At 34.4% G+C, this 23349-nt stretch overlaps 1 protein-coding gene and 1 long non-coding RNA gene across 2 annotated transcripts; both read left to right on the top strand.

Annotated features, from left to right (window-relative positions):
* The first annotated feature begins 722 nt into the window (after positions 1–722).
* Positions 723–11121, top strand: LOC105680084 (fatty acid synthase-like). Its single transcript, XM_067352337.1, has 19 exons — positions 723–956; positions 1129–1370; positions 1549–1774; positions 1913–2331; positions 2553–2846; positions 2915–3122; positions 3194–3354; positions 3440–3757; positions 3842–4317; positions 4404–4708; positions 4822–5226; positions 5383–6407; positions 6483–6727; positions 7099–7792; positions 7903–8734; positions 8897–9351; positions 9536–9793; positions 9866–10123; positions 10193–11121. The coding sequence occupies exons 1-19, from the start codon at positions 773–775 to the stop codon at positions 10322–10324; spliced, it is 7137 nt and encodes a 2378-aa protein (XP_067208438.1). The 5' UTR covers positions 723–772; the 3' UTR covers positions 10325–11121.
* A 3202-nt stretch (positions 11122–14323) lies between these two features.
* Positions 14324–22115, top strand: LOC136999701 (uncharacterized). The gene is made up of 2 exons (XR_010890020.1): positions 14324–21071; positions 21155–22115. It is a non-coding gene; the product is annotated as an uncharacterized lncRNA (long non-coding RNA).
* Positions 22116–23349: the final 1234 nt, after the last annotated feature.

The raw sequence follows: 23349 nt of genomic DNA on the forward strand, positions 1-23349 counted from the left end.
ACCACATCGATCGTTTTCGCCAAATGTTAATATGAGTTCGTCGGCTACATCAATTGTATTTGCGGGATATATACGCATTTATTGTATTCAGAAGGTTAAACGCATTCAACTACGTTTATATTATTTAAATGTTTATTTAATGAGATATATTGTTTCTTACGGTAAAAAATTCACTTATTCTAAAACCAGTGTAGTTCTTTATTTAGAATTATGTAATTTTTTATGTAACTAGCTCATGTAACTAAAAATTATAATAATTTTCTACTAGATATATACAATTGGTCTCAAAATTCTTATTTCCATATCATATTTTCGGGTCTCTCGATGCAACAGATAGTAAAATAAATAAGAGAATTTACTTTTACAGACCAATGATTGCAAATAATTTGAAACACATGGCATTAATGTTTCACGATTACAAACCATTAATTATTATTGAGATCAATCAATTGTTTTATAAATAGTAAATTTATGATGTGCCTGCATAAGTAGTGATGAAATAATTAACATATGTCTTTTATATAAAAACAGGTGAAGTTTTAAGGTGAGCTATTAACTAGTGTTACGCCAGTCGCACAGGCAATCGCGTAAGTTGGGTTTCAGAATCTTATTTAAATATTATCATTAAAAATTAAGAAAAAAAGAGTGAGTAAATGTAAAAACGTAAAATAAAGATCATTTAAAATCATCAATCATTTAAAATATATGCAAATTTGCTGATATTGGGACTTTGTTAACCAGAAAAGTAAAAGTTACTGTTGTTGGGTTTGACATGAACTCAAATAAAAAATCCACGGTCATTGATGTCGAATCTGAAGATGACATCGTTATTTCTGGCATCGCCGGTAGATTTCCTAAATCTGACAATGTTAACCAACTTCAAGAAAATTTATTTAACAAAGTGGATCTTGGATCAGATGAGGAACGACGATGGAATCATGGTAAAATCTTCTTCGGTCTATGAATAAAAAATTATATTAAAAATACTTCATAGAAACATATGTATAAAATTACTGTTCTATTTAAATTTTATTTATTGCCATAATTTTTTTTTTCAAACTTCTATATTAGTTGGAACAAAAATAACTGTTCACTTATTACATACGGTTTAATATACAGGTCACCCAGATCTGCCTCAACGTATGGGACTGATTAATAATATCGAAAAGTTCGATGCAGATTATTTTGAAATTCCCTTCAACAAAGTCCATTTCATGGATCCTATGAGTAGGATGCTCATGGAGCATACGTATGAAGCTATCGTCGATGCAGGAATAAATCCGAAAGATTTATCTGGAACAAAAACTGGAATTTTTATCGGAATATGTGCGTCGGAGTCGGAGAACACTTGGTTTTTTGAAAAACCACAGGTACAAAAAATTACTTATTATTCAAACAAGAATATTGCACAAGTTTATAGCATAAAAATTTGGAAAAATAACATTTTTATATCATATTATAAAAAATTTATTTGTTTGTAAATCAACTCGTACAATGCTGATACAATGAACATTTAAATTCTCTAAACTATTTATGTACACACATCAGGTAGCTGCAGCTTTCGAAAGTTACAAAACTCTAAACGCAAATCGGATGTCTTACTGGTTAAATATAACAGGACCATCTTGCACACTCGATTCCGCATGCAGCTCAAGTCTCTTCGCTTTAGAGTGCGCTTATAGAAGTATCCGGTCAGGACAGTGTGACGCTGCCATTGTCGGCTGTGTAAATCTCTGCCTTAATCCTTATATAGCATTGCAGTTTGCGCGACTCGGTATTATACTTATTGAAATATTAATTTAGAATATAGGAGATAATTGAAAAATATAAAAATTATTATAATCTAATTAATTTGGAATATATATAAATATACATCAAAATTAGATTTTGTAATATAATTTTACAATTTCAGGAATTTTAGCACCTGACGGATTCTGCAAACCTTTTACCAACGATGCAAACGGTTACATGCGTAGCGAGACAATCGGAGTCGCATTTTTACAAAAAGCAAAGGTGGCTAAGAGAATTTATGCAACCGTCGTCTATGCGAAAACTAATTGTGATGGATACAAAGAACAAGGCATTACTTTCCCGTCGAGCAAAATGCAGCAAACTTTACTGGAAGAGTTTTACAATGAATGCGGTATTTCACCGACTTGCTTAGGCTACATGGAGGCTCACGGCACCGGCACTTATGTTGGCGATCCAGAAGAAATCAATGCACTCGAGCAGGTTTTCTGCAAGAACAGGCAAACTCCTCTATTAATCGGCTCTATCAAATCAAACTTGGGCCATTCTGAAGGTGCTAGTAGCATGTGTCAAATTGCTAAGGTAATAATAATTATTATACGTGTAATAATAGACGTCGACTTTTATGATCGTAAATTAGTGAAATTTTTATACTTTACAAACAAAAACTTGTATAACATTTTTTTTGCTGCTAAATCATTAATAGTATCATGATATAAAGATAAAAAACAATTATCAATTATTAAATAATTTAATAAAAAGATAAGAAGTAACAAGTTAGCATTTAATTAATTTTTCGTAAGGTGATAATTGCAATGGAAACTGGCTTAATCCCGCCGAATATAAACTTCACACAATTACGGAAAGGTGTTAAGGCTTTTGAAGATGGAAGCATACGCGTGGTGACCAACACAACACCGTGGACTTCTGGATTTATGGGTATCAATTCGTTCGGTTTTGGTGGAGCCAATTGCCACATCTTGATGCGAAGTAACACAAAAGATAAAATCAACAAAGGAGCTCCGAATGATAATCTGCCCAGACTCGTTGTCCTGTCTGGACGTACCGAACAAGCAGTTGAATCATTTCTAAATGAGGTATATAAAAATTTTGCGTTTACACAGTCAATAAAAGCACACTTACACCGCAAAAATTTGTATGTTAGATCGAGAACCGGCCGATAGACGTCGAATATGTACGGCTATTGCATGATCTTTACGCTGACGAGTTGAAAAATCATCCTTACAGAGGATACGTGATTGTCGAATCTAAAACGCCGATCAAAGCGGCAAAAGAAATACAATATTATTCAAGTGAAAGAAGACCGATTTGTTTTGTGTTCTCCGGAATTGGATCGCAATGGATTGGCATGGGTACGGATTTTTTTTTCAGTATGTTACAAAAGTGATTGCTTGCAATTAAACTCGAATTTACATGTTAACAGGTCAAGCGCTACTGCGATTCCCAGTATTTTCCAAAACCATAGAAAAATGCGATACGATTTTAAAAATGCTTGGAATGTATATCATTGACATATTAACGAGTAAACATAAAGATACTTTTAACGACATATTAAATTCACTTGTGGGCATCACCGTAATGCAGGTAAATTATTTTTACAAATTATATGCGCGCAATTTCTGTAAATGTTTCTTGATAATAATAGAAAAAAATATTTTATTCTTTTTAGGTGGGATTAATCGATCTCTTAAGATCCGTAAATATCGTGCCAGATTTTGTCGTTGGTCATTCAATTGGTGAACTCTGCTGCGCATATGCGACTGGTAATTTCACCCTTGAACAAGTGATTTTATCTTCGTATTACATAGGATTGGGATTGAAGGAAACAAAAAAAATTAACTGCGCGATGATGAATATCGGTCTCAGTTATGAGAATGTGAAGAACATATGCCCACCAGATATCGAAATAATTTACAGCAACAGTCAAAATACTTGCTCCATAAGCGGTCTAAAAAAATCAGTAAAAACATTTACAAAACAATTAGAGGTACTTTAATTTTTCATTAAAATATTTTGTCGAATATACGTGTAATTAACTTAAACAAATTACACTTTTTATATAATTTTGCAGGCCAATAATGTATTTACTGAGGAAGTCAACTGCTGCGATATTCCTCTGCATACTCGTTATCTCCTCCCCGCGAGAGCCACGATTCTGGCTTACTTAAATCGAATAATACCGCAAACAATGACTCCCAATCAGATATGGCAAAGTTTATTTGACAACGCAAAATTGTCCTGCGCTGAATATTTCACGAATAATTTAACAAGTGCTGTATCTTTTGATAAAACCGCGCAATTGATTCCCAGAAACGCAGTGATTCTTGAAATCGCTCCAGATGCAATTCTTCAGAGTGTTATGAAAGAACTGTTCGACGCAACCAGCATCATGTTACTTCAGCGTAATCACGAAGATAACGTCAAAGTATTTTTGCGAGGTCTAGGAAAAATGTACAACAGTGGCTTGCAACCGCAATTAGCAAATCTATATCCGACCGTAAAATTTCCTGTTAGTCGTTCCACGGCGATGATCTCGCCGTCAATCAAGTATATCGAACACATTATTCATTTCGTAAACATAATAGAATACAAAATTATTTTCACAGTAAGGAATTTTTATTTTCTATTTCCAGATGGAATCATTCCGAGGACTGGTACGTAACATGTCATAAAATGCAGATGAGACTCTGTAACGGAGAAAGGATGGTTGAAGTTGCGCTAAATGATGAAGATTACGAATATATGAGCGGTCATGTGATTGACGGAAGACAGTTATTGCCGGCTACTGGATATATCATGCTAGTTTGGGAAACGATGGGTTTGTTGAAAAGTCTATCGTATTCAGAGATGCCGATCGTATTTGAAAATGTCAAGTTCATTCGGGCAACGCATTTTCCGAAAGAAGGACCCGTGTATCTAACAATAATGGTGCAGAAAGGTAGATTTTATTTTAAAAATTTATTTTTCAATAAGCTATTTTATTTGCTGCATTAAGAATGACAATACTCAATTTATTTGATAAAGAGAAATATTCAAGATTATTTATTGCAGCAACTGGAAAGTTTGAAGTCATGGAAGGAGATAATGCCGTTGTGACTGGCACTGTGCGTGAACCGACAGATATTACCAAAGAAAAGTTACCGAGACAATTTTTAAATCAAGAGGACGACAATGAGGAGGAAGTAATGAACACAAAAGATATCTACAAGGAACTCAGATTACGCGGATATCAATACGCCGGCATATTTCGGGGTTTGAAGAGTTCGTCGACTACGGGAAAACAAGGGCACATAGCTTGGATGTACAATTGGGTAACATTTATGGATAATATGCTGCAAATGAAAATTCTCGGGATAGACACGAGGAGTCTTCACGTTCCCACGGAAATACAAAAGTTGGTAATCGATACAAAACTTCACATACAGCAAATACGGAACGCAGCAGCAAACGATTATCGTAAGTTTGTCGACTTATTTTCTTTCTAACAGCTTTTTAGTATTAATTTTTTAATGAAACTTTAAATATTGTGACTAATTTTCAAATAAAGAAATTTGTTTAACGTAAATGAAGTTTCAGTATAAAAAAATACAATATTTATAAATATCATTTTAGAGCTTCCTGTGCGTGTGTACAAAACCTACGACGCGGTAGTATCCGGCGGTGTGGAAATTCGCGGAATCAAAGCTACTTCCATAAATCGTCGGAAGCTAGCGGGGGAGCCCGTTCTCGAGGAGTACAGATTCATAGCTCATCGCGACGGAGCCGAGGTTTCATGGCGGGAAGGCGTGATGCTGTCGACGCATCTCGCTCTGGAATATCATCAAGTGATAAAAGTAAATATTATCGAATTGATCGAAGATGATGACAAAGTAGAAGCAGATGAAATAGCATCACCATTGTTTATCGATATCTTGAATGATTTACCGTCGCTTCAACCAAACATTACTCTGGTGACCAGAACCGATCGCTTCGATTGCCTTACTCTTCCTTCGAAAATCACAGTTTCGCAATCAAAGAAGTTGTCGAATGACGATAATGCGGTATTAATCACAGGATACAATTTGTTCACGAAGAACAAGAGCAAAACCTTAAAAGAAATTTTGCCGGTGTTACAAAACAATGGATTCTTATTGACACGAGAACAGTCCTTCACGAAAGACGACATTGTGACTGCCGAAAAGTACAATTTAGCAGTAGTACTTGAGAAACGCACGCAGAAAGAGCACATTATACTGTTAAAGAAGAGAGAACAGTCGACAAGGAAAACTGAAGTTATTCACGTAAACAATTATGAGTTCTCTTGGTTAGAGCAGCTAAAATCGATCTTGAACGCGGAAATCGAATCGAGAAACGCTGCAAAAATAATTTTGGTCAGCGACAAAGATTCGGAATGCGGCTTGTTGGGCCTCGTCAATTGCTTGAGGAGAGAACCAGGTGGCGAATCGATCAGAGGAGTGTTTATTCAAGACGAAACTGCACCGGAATTTTCTTTGCACGAGTTATTATACGCGGAGCAGCTCCGGATCGATCTTATCATAAATGTCTTGCGTCCGGGTAAAACATGGGGTTCATATAGACATCTTCCGTTATCGCCGCTGACACCGAAACTCGTGTACCACGCATTTGTCAATCAATTGGTATAAATGTTTCATAAATTAATAAAAAAAGTTATTCTTACAGTTCTATTATAATAAAAGATATTTCTCATTTAGATGAGCGGTGATTTGAGTTCATTTCGCTGGATAGAGGGTCCGATTACACCGGATTATAAGGAAAATAATCTCGTTCACATAGCTTACTCGTCTATCAATTTCAAAGATGTAATGATAGCATCCGGCAAACTTACAGAAGATGGTTTCCATTCAACTCGTGGACGTCTCGAGGATTGTATGGTGGGTATGGAATATGTCGGCGTCAATAATACTGGACAGAGAGTGATGGGAATTTGGGAAAACAGGTACGTTATTGTCACACAATCATTTAAAAGTATACTGTATATAAAAAAGATTGATGTACTTTAAGGTAAGTTTTTTTGGATCAATTAATATATTGTGTTTGTATATATTGTATGTGCATGTGTGACAAAAAAATAAAAATAATTAAAAAATTGTTTATGTAAAAAAATTTGTATTATAAATGTTGCAGACTTTGCAACGCAACTTGCAAAATTTTCCAAAACCAAAGCACAAACGTAAAATTATTTTATTGGAGTGCATAAATTTTTTATAAACAATATTACTATGTTTACTGTAAAACTTACAAGTTATGCTTTTTCTAGATAATCCTGTTTTTTTAGATATAAAAAAATTTTAATTTTTTAATTCACAGATCCATATCAAATATGTGCACATCCGCCAAATACTTATGCTGGAATGTTCCTGACGAGTGGAGCATGGAAGACGCTGCAACGGTTCCGTGCGCTTACGGTACGTGCTGTTACGGATTAATCGTCAAGGCAAATATGAAAAAGAGAGACACGGTACTTATCCACTCCGGTACCGGTGCCGTGGGCCAAGCTGCGATTCATCTTGCGCATCACAAAGGTTGCGAGATATTCACCACCGTTGGCACTCCGGAAAAGCGAAAGTTTATCAGAGACACGTTCCCGTTCATCCCAGAAAATCACATTGGAAATTCGCGCGACAACAGTTTTGAGCAAATGATATTTAATCAGACCAACGGCCGTGGCGTGGACATTGTATTGAACTCGCTCGCCGAAGAGAAACTCCAGACGTCCATCCGTTGCCTGGCGAAGGGCGGGCGTTTTCTGGAAATAGGCAAATACGATTTTATGGTCAATAATTTGTTGAACCTGTCGATGCTTTCGAAAGGAATTTCATTTTACAGCATTATGTTGGATAATGTATACACAGCTCCGGAAAAACTAAAAAAATGTTTGAACATGGTAGTGGCCATAAATCTTGCGAATAAAGCTATTCAACCGATTGCCAGAAAGATTTTCAAAAAGGATGAAGTGGAGGCTGCATTCAGATACATGGCAGCTGGAAAGCATATAGGAAAGGTAAGTCAATTAAACTGGAATTAATTGTGGCTTAATTACGGTTAATCAATTAAGGATAAAACATAAAACATAATATAAAAACTGAGTTAACTGAATTGACGTACTTTTAGATAATCATAAAAATACACGAAAAAGATGAATCTATGAGCGCACCCATTCTTGCACTTCCACGTTATTACTGTCTATCGAACAAATCGTACATCATCTTAGGCGGCTTGGGTGGCTTCGGCTTAGAATTAGCCGACTGGCTGGTTGTTCGTGGCGCTCAGAATCTGGTGTTCATCTCGCGCGTCGGAGTAAGAAACGGATATCAGCAGATGAAGATCGATCTGTGGAAATCTTACGGAGTGAAAGTGCTAATCATATCGAACGTCGATGTATCGGACGTCAAAGATTGCGAATATATGCTGAAATCGGCAGAAAAACTGGCACCGGTGGACGCTATATTCAACCTGGCTGTGGTATTGAATGATAAAATTTGCCGGAATCAAACTGTAGAGACGTTTCAGGAGCCCTTCAAAGCGAAAGCTTGGGCCACGAAGAACTTGGATCATTTGACCAGAAAAATATGTCCTCAGCTTCGTCACTTTGTTGTGTTCTCTTCGGTATCTTGCGGCAGAGGAAATGCCGGACAGACCAATTACGGCATGGCAAATTCCATCATGGAGAGAATTTGCGAGAGACGAGTGCAAGAGGGTCTGCATGGACTAGCGGTTCAATGGGGTGCGGTCGGCGATGTCGGCCTCGTGGCTGATATGCAAGACAACGACAAAGAAATGGTTATCGGCGGCACTTTGCAGCAAAAGATAACTTCCTGCATCGCGAAACTCGAGGACTTTTTGTTACAAAAACAGCCTATAGTGGCGAGCATGGTTGTAGCCGAGAAGCGGTTGAACACTTTTGGCGCATCCAGTATTGTCGAAACTGTGGCCAATATTATGAGTAAGTTAATAACATTAAAAAAATTAGACTATTTGATTAATCAATTTATTTCAATTGGAATTTGTTTGATAAAGAAGATCAATGTGTTTAATTAAATGTGATTAAAATATATAATATAAACTAAATAATTAAAACTAAATATAAAAAACTAATTAAATATAGATCTGAAGGACATGAGTACCGTGGCTCATCACATGCCTTTGTCCGAGCTTGGAATGGACTCGATGATGGCCGTGGAAATTAAACAGACCTTGGAACGGGAGTATGAGATTTTTCTTTCCGCGCAGGATATTCGCAATCTCAATTTCGCTAAGCTCGCCAAAATATTTGAGAAAGATATGAAGAACGAGGAACTCACCGAGATAACAGGAATGAAATTACTCATTCGCATATCAGGCGATGATCAATTGATACCCGATGTTTGTATAAAGCTTTCGACGAAAAAAAGCACGACGGAAAGCGAAATATTCCTATTGCCAGGTATAGAGGGTTGTGCAAACGTCTTTGATTTGCTGGTGCCAAAAATCGAAGGTTCAGCGACGTGTTTGCAATACAACACGCATAACATCGGCACAGACTTAACATCAATAAAAGATATCACTAATTGCCTTTTAGAGGTAAATTCTTCACTTAATTAATAACTGGACTCCATAATGTAGAAAGAAGGAAACAGATTGTGATACAATAAAATACTGCATGCCAGAATACAATGATAACAAGATTACAGTTTAAGATATTTTTAATCCCATTTTTTTTTATGTTAAGTTTTTTTATACTTTACTGTTTTTTATGTGTTTCTAGCACATTTTGAGCAGAGAACAAAAATTGCCACAGAATTTTGTACTAGTCGGCTATTCGTATGGATCGATAATTGCTATTGAATTAGCGCAGAAGTTAGAAGAAATGAATCTCAAAGGCCGATTGATACTCATCGATGGAGCACCCGAGCATATAAAGGCAATGACTAATATAACTTGTCCTTTTACTGCGTTAGATGAATTCCAGAATAATGTTCTTTTGGGTATAATGGATTTGTTTCAACCAGCAGCTAGTGGAAAGGTATATACAGTCGTTGATGATGGTCTTAAATGATGGACTTTTCGGCAAAATTCACAAATCTAATCTTTTCAGTTTGTGTTGGAGTTGGACAAATGTACTAATACTAATTGGGACGAAAAGTTAGAAATTTTTTTGAAACATGTTTCTTCGGCTTATTCAGAAGTACTGATTGACAAAAGAAAAGCCTTGTGCACAACAATGTATAAGCATTTGATCGGTCTTCATGAATACGATGTGACACAAGTACCGAAAATCGAATCACCTATAATACTTCTGAAGCCCACGACATATTCGTTACTGTTTCCTCAAGAAGACTATGGCTTGCACAAGGTAATTAAAATATATAAAAAAATAATTTATACAGCAGAACAGTTATAATTAATATAAAGTTACTTGCAGATTACTAAAGGAAAAATAGAAATACACTATGTTGAAGGCACTCACATGACAATAATGGACAATGACAAAATCGTTGCTGCAATTAATGAAACAATTAATTCCATCGAACCTATTAAAAGCATGCAAATATAATGGGTAATAATAATATGACATTTGTTTAAAATATCCATACTAGACATAGAAGTTAATATGCAATTTAAAATATTATATGTATACACAATATATATACTATATATACACAAAATCTAAATACTACATTTAGTTTTATAGGATTTTATAAAACACAACGTGTTTAATATGTAATTGTTTCTTTAAACTATGTATATGTTAAAAATTATATAAGCTGAAATTATTTGTTTCAAGTCACAAATAAAAATATAATCTTTTTCCTAAAATTAACACAATTTTGTTTTTTCTTTTAATATATCTCTTCCATATAGTCTGAAGTATTTAATTTGTATATAACTATTGAATAAATAGTTTAATTAATAAAGTAAAAATTATTGCAGGTATCAGCTTGATTGAATCGAATTAAGGGTTTCACATTACTTTACTTACATATTTCTTGTTTAAAATATAAAGTGAAGCAGTATTTTATTTTTATAAGTCAAAGTTTTTCGAAGAGGAGGAGTTTTTTTGCATTAGAAAGCGACGTGAAAATTTTAAAAAAGATTTAAATCTAAAAAATTTATAAATTTGAACAATTCAAAGTAGTTATACAAATTTTTTATGTTACGCAAATTTGTACAAATATGTGTACAAATATAAAGCTTGAAGTTTGATGTTTAAAATTGTTTATTTAAATTTAATATTGCTTTATTGAGCAAAGACATCTTCGAAAAATATCCAATTGTAAAGGTGAAACTTAAAATTATTTTTTAAAACAATCTCAACAGAATTGTTGTACAACTTTCTTCATAAACTTATAACTATTCAAAGATCGACCATTCATAAGAATAACATTGAAAATTTAGACACAAATACACGAAAATGAATGCTTCTTTTTAATTATATTTTTGTGAATGGATTTTGTTAAGAATAATGTCATTCCATTGTTATGTTTTATGTTTTCTCTTACTCTAGATCCATTTCTGTTTTTCTCCCTAGTTATTCTGTCAGATAGAAAAAAAACCGCGTGCAAGAATGTAAAAGTATTTTATAAGTTTGATTCAAATAAACTTATTTTGCTCAAGCACTATACATACAGTTTGTTTAACTACATCATAAAGAAATAATTCTCATATATATTTAAGAAGTTATAGGCCTAGAATTGCAATAATTAAGTGAGACAATTGGCTTTAAAGCAGGTTATATTTTTGCTTTGTATTATCGCTGGCTCATTTTAAAAATTTTAATAAGAATAACAGTTATAACATTGATCCATTAAGTGGCAATAATTATGATTTCTGGAAATTTCGAGTAAAAACAATATTGACAGAACTTAATGTAGAGGATATGATACTTGTTAAATATAGTGATGAAAATTATAATACTTTGAAGCAGAAAGAAAAAGCCAAAAAAAAAGAAAATAAATGCAAATCTATACTTGTACAATGTATTAATGATACGCAAATAGATATTATTAGAGGTAAAGAAACAGCATATGATATGTGGATAAGTTTACAAGAGGTATATAAAAAAAAGAGTTTGTCTGGAAAAATATTTTTTAGAAGGAAATTAATGTCGATGAAAATGAGTGAAAAAGAAAAGTTAGAAGACTTTTTATTAAAATTCTACCGTGTGTTTTATGTCAGCTGAAATCGTCAGGTATTGATATAAAAAAAAGGATGCTATTTGTACATTGCTTCTTGAATTACCAAAATCATATGAAACAGTGGTAATTGTCCTTGAAAACAGTCGAGACGTTGGACTTAAATTATGTAAAGGCAAAATAAAGAATAGAGTCTGAGAAAAGAAAGGAAAATGATGGAGATCAAAATAAATTAATAAAGGAAGCTGCATTTATATCTAATATAAAGTGTCACAATTGTGGTGAGAGTGGACATATTAAAAAATACTGTAAAAAGACATCCCCAAACTCAACCAAATTATAATAATACTTAAGAAAATACATTCCGGGGAACTAGAGGTAGAAGAGGTGTGAATCAAAGCAGTACGAACCGTGGGAATGCTACTAACAAAAGAGGTCATCGAGGTTGGAATAATCAATCACATTTTAGACGAACCAACTACAACCAACAAATGAGAAAAGAAGACTATGTCGAAACGGATAAGACTCGCGAAGATAGTATATGTTTTATAAGTAGTAGGAATGATAGCGTAGATACCGTAAGAAATTAGAATATTCTGCTTTTGTTGATTCGGGATGTACTGATCATTTGGTAAATGATAAGAAATATTTTAGTAACTTTATAATTATATTATATAAAGTTTATAATTATATATTAAAGAAAATAAGAATAGCAGTTGCTAAGAATAAAAATTATCTAGAAGCGGTAGGTATTGGAAATATTAATGTTTATAGTTTTGTAAATGGCAACAAAATTAACTCTTAGTCCCGACTCATGGGTCGTTTTCGATCCAAGCGAAATTTCAAAGTGCTGTAGGTACCTCCATTTCTTAATAACAAACTATATAAAAAAATAATTTTTATCGAAATATTATGATTGGGACTTCAAGTTGAAGGTTGAAAGAAGCTCCATGAATTTTTTCAGATTTTTTAAAGCGTTTTTACTGATCCAAATAACGCAAAGACGCAAACGACCCATGAGTCGGGATTAAAGGTGCCGAAAAGAACCGTCGGGACTAAGAGTTAAATGCACAATCAAGAATGTTTTTATGTTTTAAATCTAACAAAAAACTAATGTCTGTTAAAAAGTTAGAAATGTTCAATATAAAAGTAGTGTTTAAAAAAGGTAAAGTTATGGGATGGAAATAGATTAATTGGTTTGGGTCTCAGAAATAATTTGTATGAAATATGTTTTAAAGTACTGAAAAGTGAATGTTTAAATATTGACAAAGAAGATGAAATCTTAAGCTATGGCACAAGAGATATGGACATTTAGGTTATTCATATTTAAAGAAGTTAATAAATAATGATATGGTTGATGGTATTAAAAAATGAAAGTTAAGGAAAGTAGAATTTTGTGAATCATGCGTATATGGAAGAATGAGAAAGCTACAATTTCAAACGAGAAAGAAAAATAAACGTATTCTACAAATAGTACATTCAGATGTTTGTGGTCCGATTAATCCAGTTTCACATGATGGTTATAAATATTTCTTTACATTTATGAATGATTTTTCGAATTTTATTTGTGTTTATATGATTAAAGCCAAAAATAAAGTATTTAGTTGTTTTAGAGAATATATACAAATGGTACAAACTAAATTTAATAAACGAATAGTCATTTTGCGATAATGGCAAAGAGTACGTTTCAAATGAAAGGATATATTATTGTAAAGAAAACGACACTGTTGTTAAATTATACAATATACTCCCCAGCAGAATGGTAAAGCCTGAACGTTATAATCGCAGTCTAATGGAAAAAGCAAGATCAATGATAAATAATTCAAAGATACCACAACATTTTTGGAATAAAGCGATAAGAACAGCGGCGTATATCCTAAATCGTAGTCCAAGCGCAAATCAATTACTCCTGCTCAACTATGGTATGATAGAAAACCAGATGTTAGAAACTGGAGAGTTTTTGGTACAATGGCGTATCACATGTGCCGGGTCAATTTAGAAGTAAATTTGATGAGAAATCTGAAAAGTGTATAATGATGGGGTACGCAAATAATGATTACAGATTATGGAATGTCAAAGAAGAAAAAATTCAAACTTCTAGAAATGTAGTATTAAATAAAGATATTTTTTATTATAAACAAAATGAGAAAAGTAACATTGTCAGGATCAAAGATGTAGATATGAATAGTGACGTAGATGATGATAATGATGCAATTTTAGAAACTGAAGAATTAGAACCACAGAGAGATGAAAATGTAAAGATTAAAAGTAAAAAAAATATAAAACATACAGAAAAATTTAATGATTTCGAAATGTATATGGCTTTTGATGCTATGACTTTTGTAGAAAATGTTCCGAATTATTATGATGATTTAAGAAATAGAATAAATAAGAACCTGTGAGAGAACGCAATGAGTAGAAAAATAGAATCTATAATTAAAGCGAATACATGGAAGTCAGTTGTTGAACCTAAAGATGTAGAAATATTGGATACAACATGTGTTTGCACTTCGCGCCTGCATTGCGCGTCACCGGGCTTCCGGAACTTTCCGTGGGCCTTCCAGTGCTTTGCGGAATCTGCGCGAGGCGCTTGAGAGACGTCTTTTTCCGGACCGACACTCGCGCTCTGGCGGATTGAGGAGCTAGGCGACGAGGGTCGGGGCCGGGAGGGAGACCTCCTGTTCGCGAGAGGCGAGAAGAGAGCACACAGACCATTCGCGAACGTTAACCCGTTTAGCACGCGCGGTACGGACGTTACACGGGACCTATCCCGCGTGTAGTTAGTCACCTAAATTAACTATTATTGCGGTCTAACGAGTACGAATTATAAGGCTTGTATTTATAACACAACGCCCGAATCAATAAAACTGTGTTAACGACCATACGAGAGTTATTTTTTATCCGTTTTCTGTACGGCCGAGAGACAGTAGCGGCAAACTGTTCTAACTATCGCGAAGGCACTCCAAGTCCCAGAAACCGTCGGGACCGAGTCGAATAGCGAACAACATGGGTATATAGTTACAAACCACTTGAAAAAGATAAGTTAAATCAATATGGCAAGATTAGTTGTAAGAGATTTTGCGCAAAAAAAAAACATTTAATTATGATGAATTATATTCACCCGTTGCAAAGATGTTCACTATAAGAAATTTATTAGCTATAGGAAATCAATTTCAATATCATTTTATACAACTAGATGTTAAAACTGCATTTTTCCATAAAAATTTAAAGAAAGATATTTATATTTATCCGTCTGAAGGTGTTAAATATAAAATTGGCCATGTGTTCAAGTTAAACAAATCGCTCTACGGGCTAAAACAATCGTCCAATGTTGGAACAATAGATTTAATGATTTTTTATTAAGTCTGAATTTTGAAAGATCAAACAATGATTACTGCTTATATTTTAAGAAATATAAAAAAAACTGTTTACTTATTGCTATATGTTGATGATATAATACTAGCAAATCCAAATTTAAGTTGTATAAATTACTATAAAGACAAATTAATTCAAGAGTTTAATATAAAAAATAAAGAAAATTTAAAAAATTTTCTTGGATTAGAAATAGAATATAATAAAGTAAAGGGTATATTAACCAAATTAAATTAACCAAAAACGATATTTGCTAGGAATATTAAGAACATTTAATTTTGAAAACTGCAAACAGTGTGTAACACCTAATGAATCTAAATCAGATTTAACTTGAATTGAAAGTGATAAAACTACAGATAAACAAGTGAACGAATTAATAGGCTACTTAATGTATTCAATGTTAAGTTCACGTCCAGACTTAAGTTTTGCCATAAACTACTTTAGTAGATATCAAGATAAATATCCGAATGCCGTGTAGCAACATCTCAAAAGAATATTAAGATATCTCACAGGGACAAAGAATCTAAGTTTAGTTTATATTAGAGAAGAAGAGAAGCATCCACTAGTGTGTTATGGAGATGCAGGTTTGGGAGGAGATGTACACGTACCGGCACGTATGGTGTCCCTTGCCGGCAACGGTATACGTGTGTGAAACAACCGAAGGCGTCACACGCATTCACACAAACGCGTATTTGACGTGTCGTTTGAAGCGAAGAGCACAGCGAGCAGCAAGGGGAATAGTAGTAGCGGATATTTTCATCTTGCATCCTTAGCACAAATCGGACGATCGAGAGAGAAAGCATTACAAGACGTGATGTCAAGTTAGTGGTGTCCCTATAGCTGTCTTCCTCATGCGACCGTCTAATGAAGGAAATGCGAGCGAGACAATTAGAGCAGCTCGGTGTCTTTATCGATGTCTCGTTCGCTCTAAAACCTATGTGTCGTGCTTTTCTTTCTTTCCTTTAAAAAACGTAGCTGAGCCGCGTGCACTGATCGCCGGCATTCATTCTATTAATTATTATATCATATAAAGAGGTTTAATTTAATGAAGAATAAAAATTTGTATTGAAATGTTTAATTATACGAATATAAGAATTGTTTGCTTCCGTAAAAAAATACACGCTTGTCCTGATAAATTATTGGTTTATTTATGATTGCGTAATTAATAACTTTTTTATTGTAAGCAAAATTAGTAATAATGGATCAGGATAAGGCGCTAGAACATACTGTCTCCAATAAATGTTTAAATATAAGATTTATTCGAAAATATGTATATCATAGAAAAATTGCTTGGTTGCGCGAGAGATATTCTAGACATCCAATCAGCACAGTTTGTTTCAAGTAGAGGTCTCTTTCCGAGATATGATTACTTCTACTTTTTGAAAGCCAAACCATGGCTTTTTTTAAGTTAATTCCTTTCATCGTTCTGTGTAGAAAAATAATTAAGTTAGAAATGAATTCTTTACAAGGTATTTTGCATCTTACTCAAATTTTTTTAGCCTTAAATACGAAATATTTGGTAGTCATTTCTCGATGATTTTATTTTTATGCTTTTATACGTGGTATAAAGAATAGAATACGCTGATGATAATAGTTTTCAGATACATCAACTGTTCAGATATATCAACTGGCGTGCTAATTTTGCGAATATAGCATGATCTTTTTTCATTCTAAACTACTTTAATTAGCTAAAAATTACAACTTTTTGCAATATGTTTCGATTGTTTTACGCGAGCGCTTCATTCTGAAAGTCATTTTTGTGCAGAGTTTCGCAAATTAACTATTTCTAATATCGTAAACAATTTTTAATATCAGCCGCCAATGAAATAGTTGTAGAATATCGCACTTTTGTTTGCCTGTGTGTCACTTTCTTTTTTCTTTTTTCTTACTGATTTATTACTAAGAGACCGCACTTCTGATTTTTTTTGTTATTCAATTAATTATCGTTGTGTTATAGCATCAAGCGGACGTGAATCGCGATAAATATAACGATGCCTCAGAACTTGTGTCCTCAGATACGAGGTCGTATTGTCGGACAGTGGCAGGTGAGAAGAGCAGTGGCAGAAATTGCTGCTGCTATTTTTTGTTCTGTAAAAACTGTCCGACGATAGATCCAACGGTTTATTGAAGATGGTGATCATGTTTTGCATGATTCTCGTCGAAATAATTGTGGTCCTCGTAAGACCAGTGCACAAGAAGACAAAGCTATCGTTGCCGCAGTTTCTGATAACTCCTTCGGTACCGTCCAGCAGACTATCAACGCGGCGAACGTCCACATATCCGAGAGGACTGCCCGGCGACGTTTCAACGAAACTGGGTATCATTGCTGCCGTCCAGCCCGCAAAATTCCGCTGACTCCCGTTCATCGAGAACAGCGTATCGCGTTTTCTTTGAAAAACCTGGTAACGAGCCGTGAAGAGTGGGAGGCCACGATCTGGATCGATAAAAAGGTTTTTGTATCGCATGCCGACCGCCAATTTCATGTATGGCGACCAAGAGGTGAACGGTTGAATCCAAACCATGTTGTGTCTATCCACAGAAGTGGAAGGATTTCATGCGCAATGTGGGGCTGGATTTCAGGCACTAAAATTGGTGAGCTGGTGGAAATTTCCACACGTATGATCTCTGTGGAGTATATTCGCATACTGGAAGATGTTCTTCTTCCATCAGTACGCGCAATCTACTCCGCAGAAAACATGCCAGTAATCCGATTAATGCAGGATAATTCCGCAGTCCATACATCGCATGAAACACAAACATGGTTTCGGAATCATCCGGAGATCCAATTGGTTAACTGGCCTGCTCGTTCACTAGATCTAAATTTGATCGAAAATGTTTGGGCACAAATGGTTCGACGATGGGAGCCAAGAAAGGAAAAAACGGCAGCAGCGCTAGTTAATCATGCAAGAGAAATCTGGGAAGAACTTCGGTTTCGACCAGATTTTCTCGCTAACTTAATTGATTCGATACCCCGTCGAATCAATCAAGTTATTGACCGGTCCGGATATTGGACGGACTACTAAGAAGCTTCCGCGCTAGTCATACGATCGGCCCTTTTTAGAGCCAATAAAACTTTCACACCGCGAATAGAAGCGCCTATAGGCGTCTCACTCGCCGAATACGTGTCTACTCACGTGTTACTTACGCATTTGGACGAGTGAGATGTCTACATGTGTTTCTATGTATTTTATATATATATATGTATGTATGTATGTATTTATGTATGTGCGTGCGTGCGTGCGTGCGTACTACTTCATTGGCGGCCGATATTAAAAATTGTTTACAATGTTAGAAATAATTAATTTGCGAAACTCTGCACAAAAATGACTTTCAGAATGAAGTGCTCGCGTAAAACAATCGGGATGTATTGCAAAAAGTCGTAATTTTCAGCTAATTAATGTAGTTTTGAATAAAAAAAGGTCATGCTATATTCGCAAAATTAGCACGCCAGTTGATATATCTGAACAGTTGATGTATCTGAAAATTATTATCATCAGCGTATTCTATTCATTATACTACATATAAAAGCATAAAAATAAAATCATCGAGAAATGACTACCAGATATTTCGTATTTAAGGCTAAAAATATTAGGGTAAGATGCAAAATACCTCGTAAAGAATTCATTTCTAACTTAATTATTTTTCTACGCAGAACAATGAAAGGAATTAACTTAAAAAAAGCCATGGTTTGACTTCCAAAAAGTAGAAGTAATCATATCTCGGAAAGAGACCTCCACTTGAAACAAACTGTGCTGATTGGATGTCTAGAATATCTCCCGCGCAACCAAGCAATTTTTCTATGATATACATATTTTCGAATAAATCTTATATTTAAACATTTATTGGAGACAGTTTGTTCTAGCGACTTATCCTGTTCCATTATTACTAATTTTGCTTATAATAAAGAAGTTATTAATTACACAATCATAAATGAACCAATAATTAATCAGGACGAGCGTGTATTTTTGTTACGGAAGCAAACAATTCTTATATTCGTACAATTAAACATTTCAATACAAATTTCTATTCTTCATTAAATTAAACCTCTTTATATGATATAATAATTAATAGAATGATTGCCGGCGGTCGGTGCACGCGGCTCAGTTACGTTTTTTAACGGAAAGAAAGAAAAGCACGACACATAGGTGTTAGAGCGAACGAGACATCGATAGGAACACCGAACTGCTCTAACTGTCTCGCTCGCATTTTCTTTATTAAACGGTCGCATGAAGGAGACAGCTATAGGGACACCACTAACTTGACATCACGTCTTGTAATGCTTTTTCTCTCGATCGTCCGATTTGCGCACCTCTCTCAAGCTAGCAGGACCAAATCAACAAAATCAAATCCGACCTATCGGAATTTTTAGTACCCATTTTGTACTATTTGTACCACAAAAAATAATTTTGTACCTCATGCCATTACAAAAAAAATCGTGGTGCTGCTAACTTGATATCAAGCTAGCAGGACCCAAAAAAAAAAAATAATAATAATAAAATTAAAAAATATAACATATTCTTTTAGTGCAGAATTTGTACTAATTTGTACCATTCAAAAAATATCAAATATTAATAGTCCATTTCACTTTCAATTTCTTAGGAATTTAATTAGCGAAATTAAACTAAATTTGTCCCATTATTTACTACCCATTATGTATTACTTTGCACCACCGGAAATAATTTTGCACCCCTCGTTATTTAAAGAAAATTGTGGTCTTGCTAACTCGACATCAAATCAACAGAATAAAAATCTTTCAAAAACCAAAAATAAAAAGAGATTCTATTAGTATTTAATCTGTACCAATTTGTACCACCCCAGAAAACATTAAAATATTTTTATCAACCCCTTAAAACAACCCCTATTTTGTCTAATCTAAAAAATAAGTCTTGTTTCCTAATTTTTTCAAAATTTTATTCCTTTCCAAGCTTTTGAAAATTTTATTAGATGAATGGAATTAAATTTATTACATTATTAATTATTTCTCATACTACTTTGTACTATTAAATACTATTTCGTACTACTAAAAATAATTTTGTAACTTGTGATTTAAAAAAACCTTTATTAAATATGTTTTATAATACAAATTATAAAAGAATAATTATATCTTAAAATAGTGTAAAACTTTTAATTCGAAACGCTGTAAATTAATAAAGCTGGTGTCACGGAAGATTTTTCTTTAACATTTCTTTCTTTTTGTTCTAGATCGTTATATTCGATCCATGTCTGTCCTACTCTTAAACACATAGCTGTATAGTGCCCGATTGTTCGTATACCTCTTGTTCTAATGGGGTTTTTGTATACAACAACGCCAAGTAATTTATATTTTACTCCATTTAATGGATTTTGGAACAATTTATGAATATCGTTCAATTTAATATGGAAGTCCATATTTGTTGATGAGAAGATGTCGAAAATGACAATATCTCCTGAAAAATAAATATCGGTTTAATAATAAAGGTCAGTACTTTTATAAAAAATGTGTGGAAAAAGCTTTAAGTATAAAAACGCAAATGTGTCGGAGCACAAAAATATTTTATTATGAAGAAAGAAAAAAACAAAATAAAGAAAATATTTAACCAAATTTTGAATTTCTTTCAGTCTAGCAGTACTACAAGTGACGCAATATTTTCCGTTCCAACATGTGCGTTTTGTTTCTTATAATCTTTCTTTTACTAATATTTTTTTAAAACAATGTACTACTTTATGTTTAATAATTCAAATCTTGCCTGTTTTAGATAGCGTTGTCGTTTCAACACCGGGACAATTTTTTGAGCAACAAGGATGTTCACCTTTTACGTAAATGCTCTCTTTTATTATTTCATCGAAATTATTATTAATTGATGTTTCCGCAATTTTTAATTGATCTATTTGAATTATAGATAATTTCTCTCTTATATCGTGGCAAGCAACCAGAATTGCAACGTGATGTCTCTTCAAAACTTGGAACTGGATTGAACAGGATACCTGCTAGATAGCCTACATTTGTATAACAATCTACATATTTGCAATCACCAACATCAGAAACCGGGAATATTTCTAAAAGTATTTGCGCGCGCAATTTATATGAAGAGAGAGTAATTCCATTATTTATAGAATTAATAATTAATTTAAAGAATGAATTTGATTCTGCTATTTTGTTCATATATGTTAGCATGTTTTCAAAATCATGTCCTGCAGCAAGTAATATTTGAAATATACTATCAAATGCGCAAGTATTAGTGATAGTATAGTTATCATCATTTATACTTAAAGATTTTAGACATAAATTGTTACCGTTTTTTAAAATAGGTATCTTTACTGCTTTTTTACACGTCAAAGAATCTATTAATTTGTGTTTATTTTTACCTAAATACAATGCATTACTTTTACATGATTTTGTTGTTTCTAAATTTCGCCAATTCTCCACTTCACGACTTGCCAAAATATCTTTTATATTTTCAACATTTTTGCACGTCATGCATATACGACGTTGACCGTGACCTTCTTCGTCGTCATTAAATGATACAGAACATTGAGGCAATGCATGAACATATTTTTCACATAAACAACAAATATGTGCACCTGTTGGCTGATCATTATCTTGGCATGCAGGACATGAAATATCTTTATCTAATAAATTATTATTAATTGTAGGCTCTTTTATAGACGTGTTAGTTAATGATACATGAAATTCATCATGTGCGTTTACAGGAGGATTCTTGTCACATGTATCAACTACTTTCATAATACCATGCAAATAATTAACATGCTTTTGAATAAAAGCATCAATACGCAAAAGTGGACAATTTTTTAACAGTAAAGATTTTATTTTATTAAATTCACTTTCCACAGATGCACTAGACGCAGGTGTGCGACCATAACCAAATTTATCAGTGTAAATATTTGTCCAAAGGGGTAATAATCTAATATTAATCATAAGACGATCAACTAATTGTGGAAAATAAAATGGATTTATTCTATTACCTTCGTCCGAAGTAAGTGACGATCTAACATTCTTTAAAATTTGCTTACCCCATACAGACCATAAGTTTTCAAATGGATTGCTCAAGCTACCTACTTCAGTCGAATTTTCTATTTCGAATAGAGTACTATTATTGTTAGTTTCACTATTATTGTCAGTTTCAAAATGTTCTATTTGTAATTGTGGCGGCTCACCGCCACACCGCTGCACTGACGCGGTATAATACACCGCGGCGCCGCTACGCGCCGCAGGCCTTCTACCAGTTACAAGCTTGCGGACCCACCGCCAGGTTGCGCAGGCGGTGAAGAGCCTTCTCGCGATCAAGCTTCGATCGACGAGATATAAAAGAGCTGCTCCGCAGATCTTTTCTCACTCGCTTCAAGGCGAGCTCTCACTAAGGGCCCTTGAACGGAGTCACAGCTCTGCTTCGAAGAGCGCAACCAGCAAGTCTTCTCGACGTCCCCGGAACGTGAGTGTCACGTGGGGGCGGAGTCAACCGGGCACAGAACTCTAAGGGAATTATTTTCCGCTGTAGAGTCTGTGGTGGCGACGGCGATGCTGGTGCGTCAGCTGACCGTAGCTGTACATCCTACGTGAGGTGTGCGGTCAGAGCTGAGACTGAGTCTTTCGCTTCCGTGCCTTCCCAGGCACTGTGAAAAGTCGAGAAGACTTGCTGGTTGCGCTCTTCGAAGCAGAGCTGTGACTCCGTTCAAGGGCCCTTAGTGAGAGCTCGCCTTGAAGCGAGTGAGAAAAGATCTGCGGAGCAGCTCTTTTATATCTCGTCGATCGAAGCTTGATCGCGAGAAGGCTCTTCACCGCCTGCGCAACCTGGCGGTGGGTCCGCAAGCTTGTAACTGGTAGAAGGCCTGCGGCGCGTAGCGGCGCCGCGGTGTATTATACCGCGTCAGTGCAGCGGTGTGGCGGTGAGCCGCCACAATTACAAATAGAACATTTTGAAACTGACAATAATAGTGAAACTAACAATAATAATACTCTATTCGAAATAGAAAATTCGACTGAAGTAGGTAGCTTGAGCAATCCATTTGAAAACTTATGGTCTGTATGGGGTAAGCAAATTTTAAAGAATGTTAGATCGTCACTTACTTCGGACGA

Source organism: Linepithema humile, chromosome 1 (assembly GCF_040581485.1).
Source record: "Linepithema humile isolate Giens D197 chromosome 1, Lhum_UNIL_v1.0, whole genome shotgun sequence".
Lineage (NCBI taxonomy): Eukaryota > Metazoa > Arthropoda > Insecta > Hymenoptera > Formicidae > Linepithema > Linepithema humile.

Bases quoted from the DNA above. Each gene is read 5' to 3' on its own strand.
- LOC105680084 (XM_067352337.1), top strand. From the start codon at position 773: ATGAACTCAAATAAAAAATCCACGGTCATTGATGTCGAATCTGAAGAT. The intron at 1,371-1,548 runs GTACAAAAAATT...TACACACATCAG, and splicing joins GGTTTTTTGAAAAACCACAG to GTAGCTGCAGCTTTCGAAAG. The intron at 7,793-7,902 runs GTAAGTCAATTA...ACGTACTTTTAG, and splicing joins CTGGAAAGCATATAGGAAAG to ATAATCATAAAAATACACGA.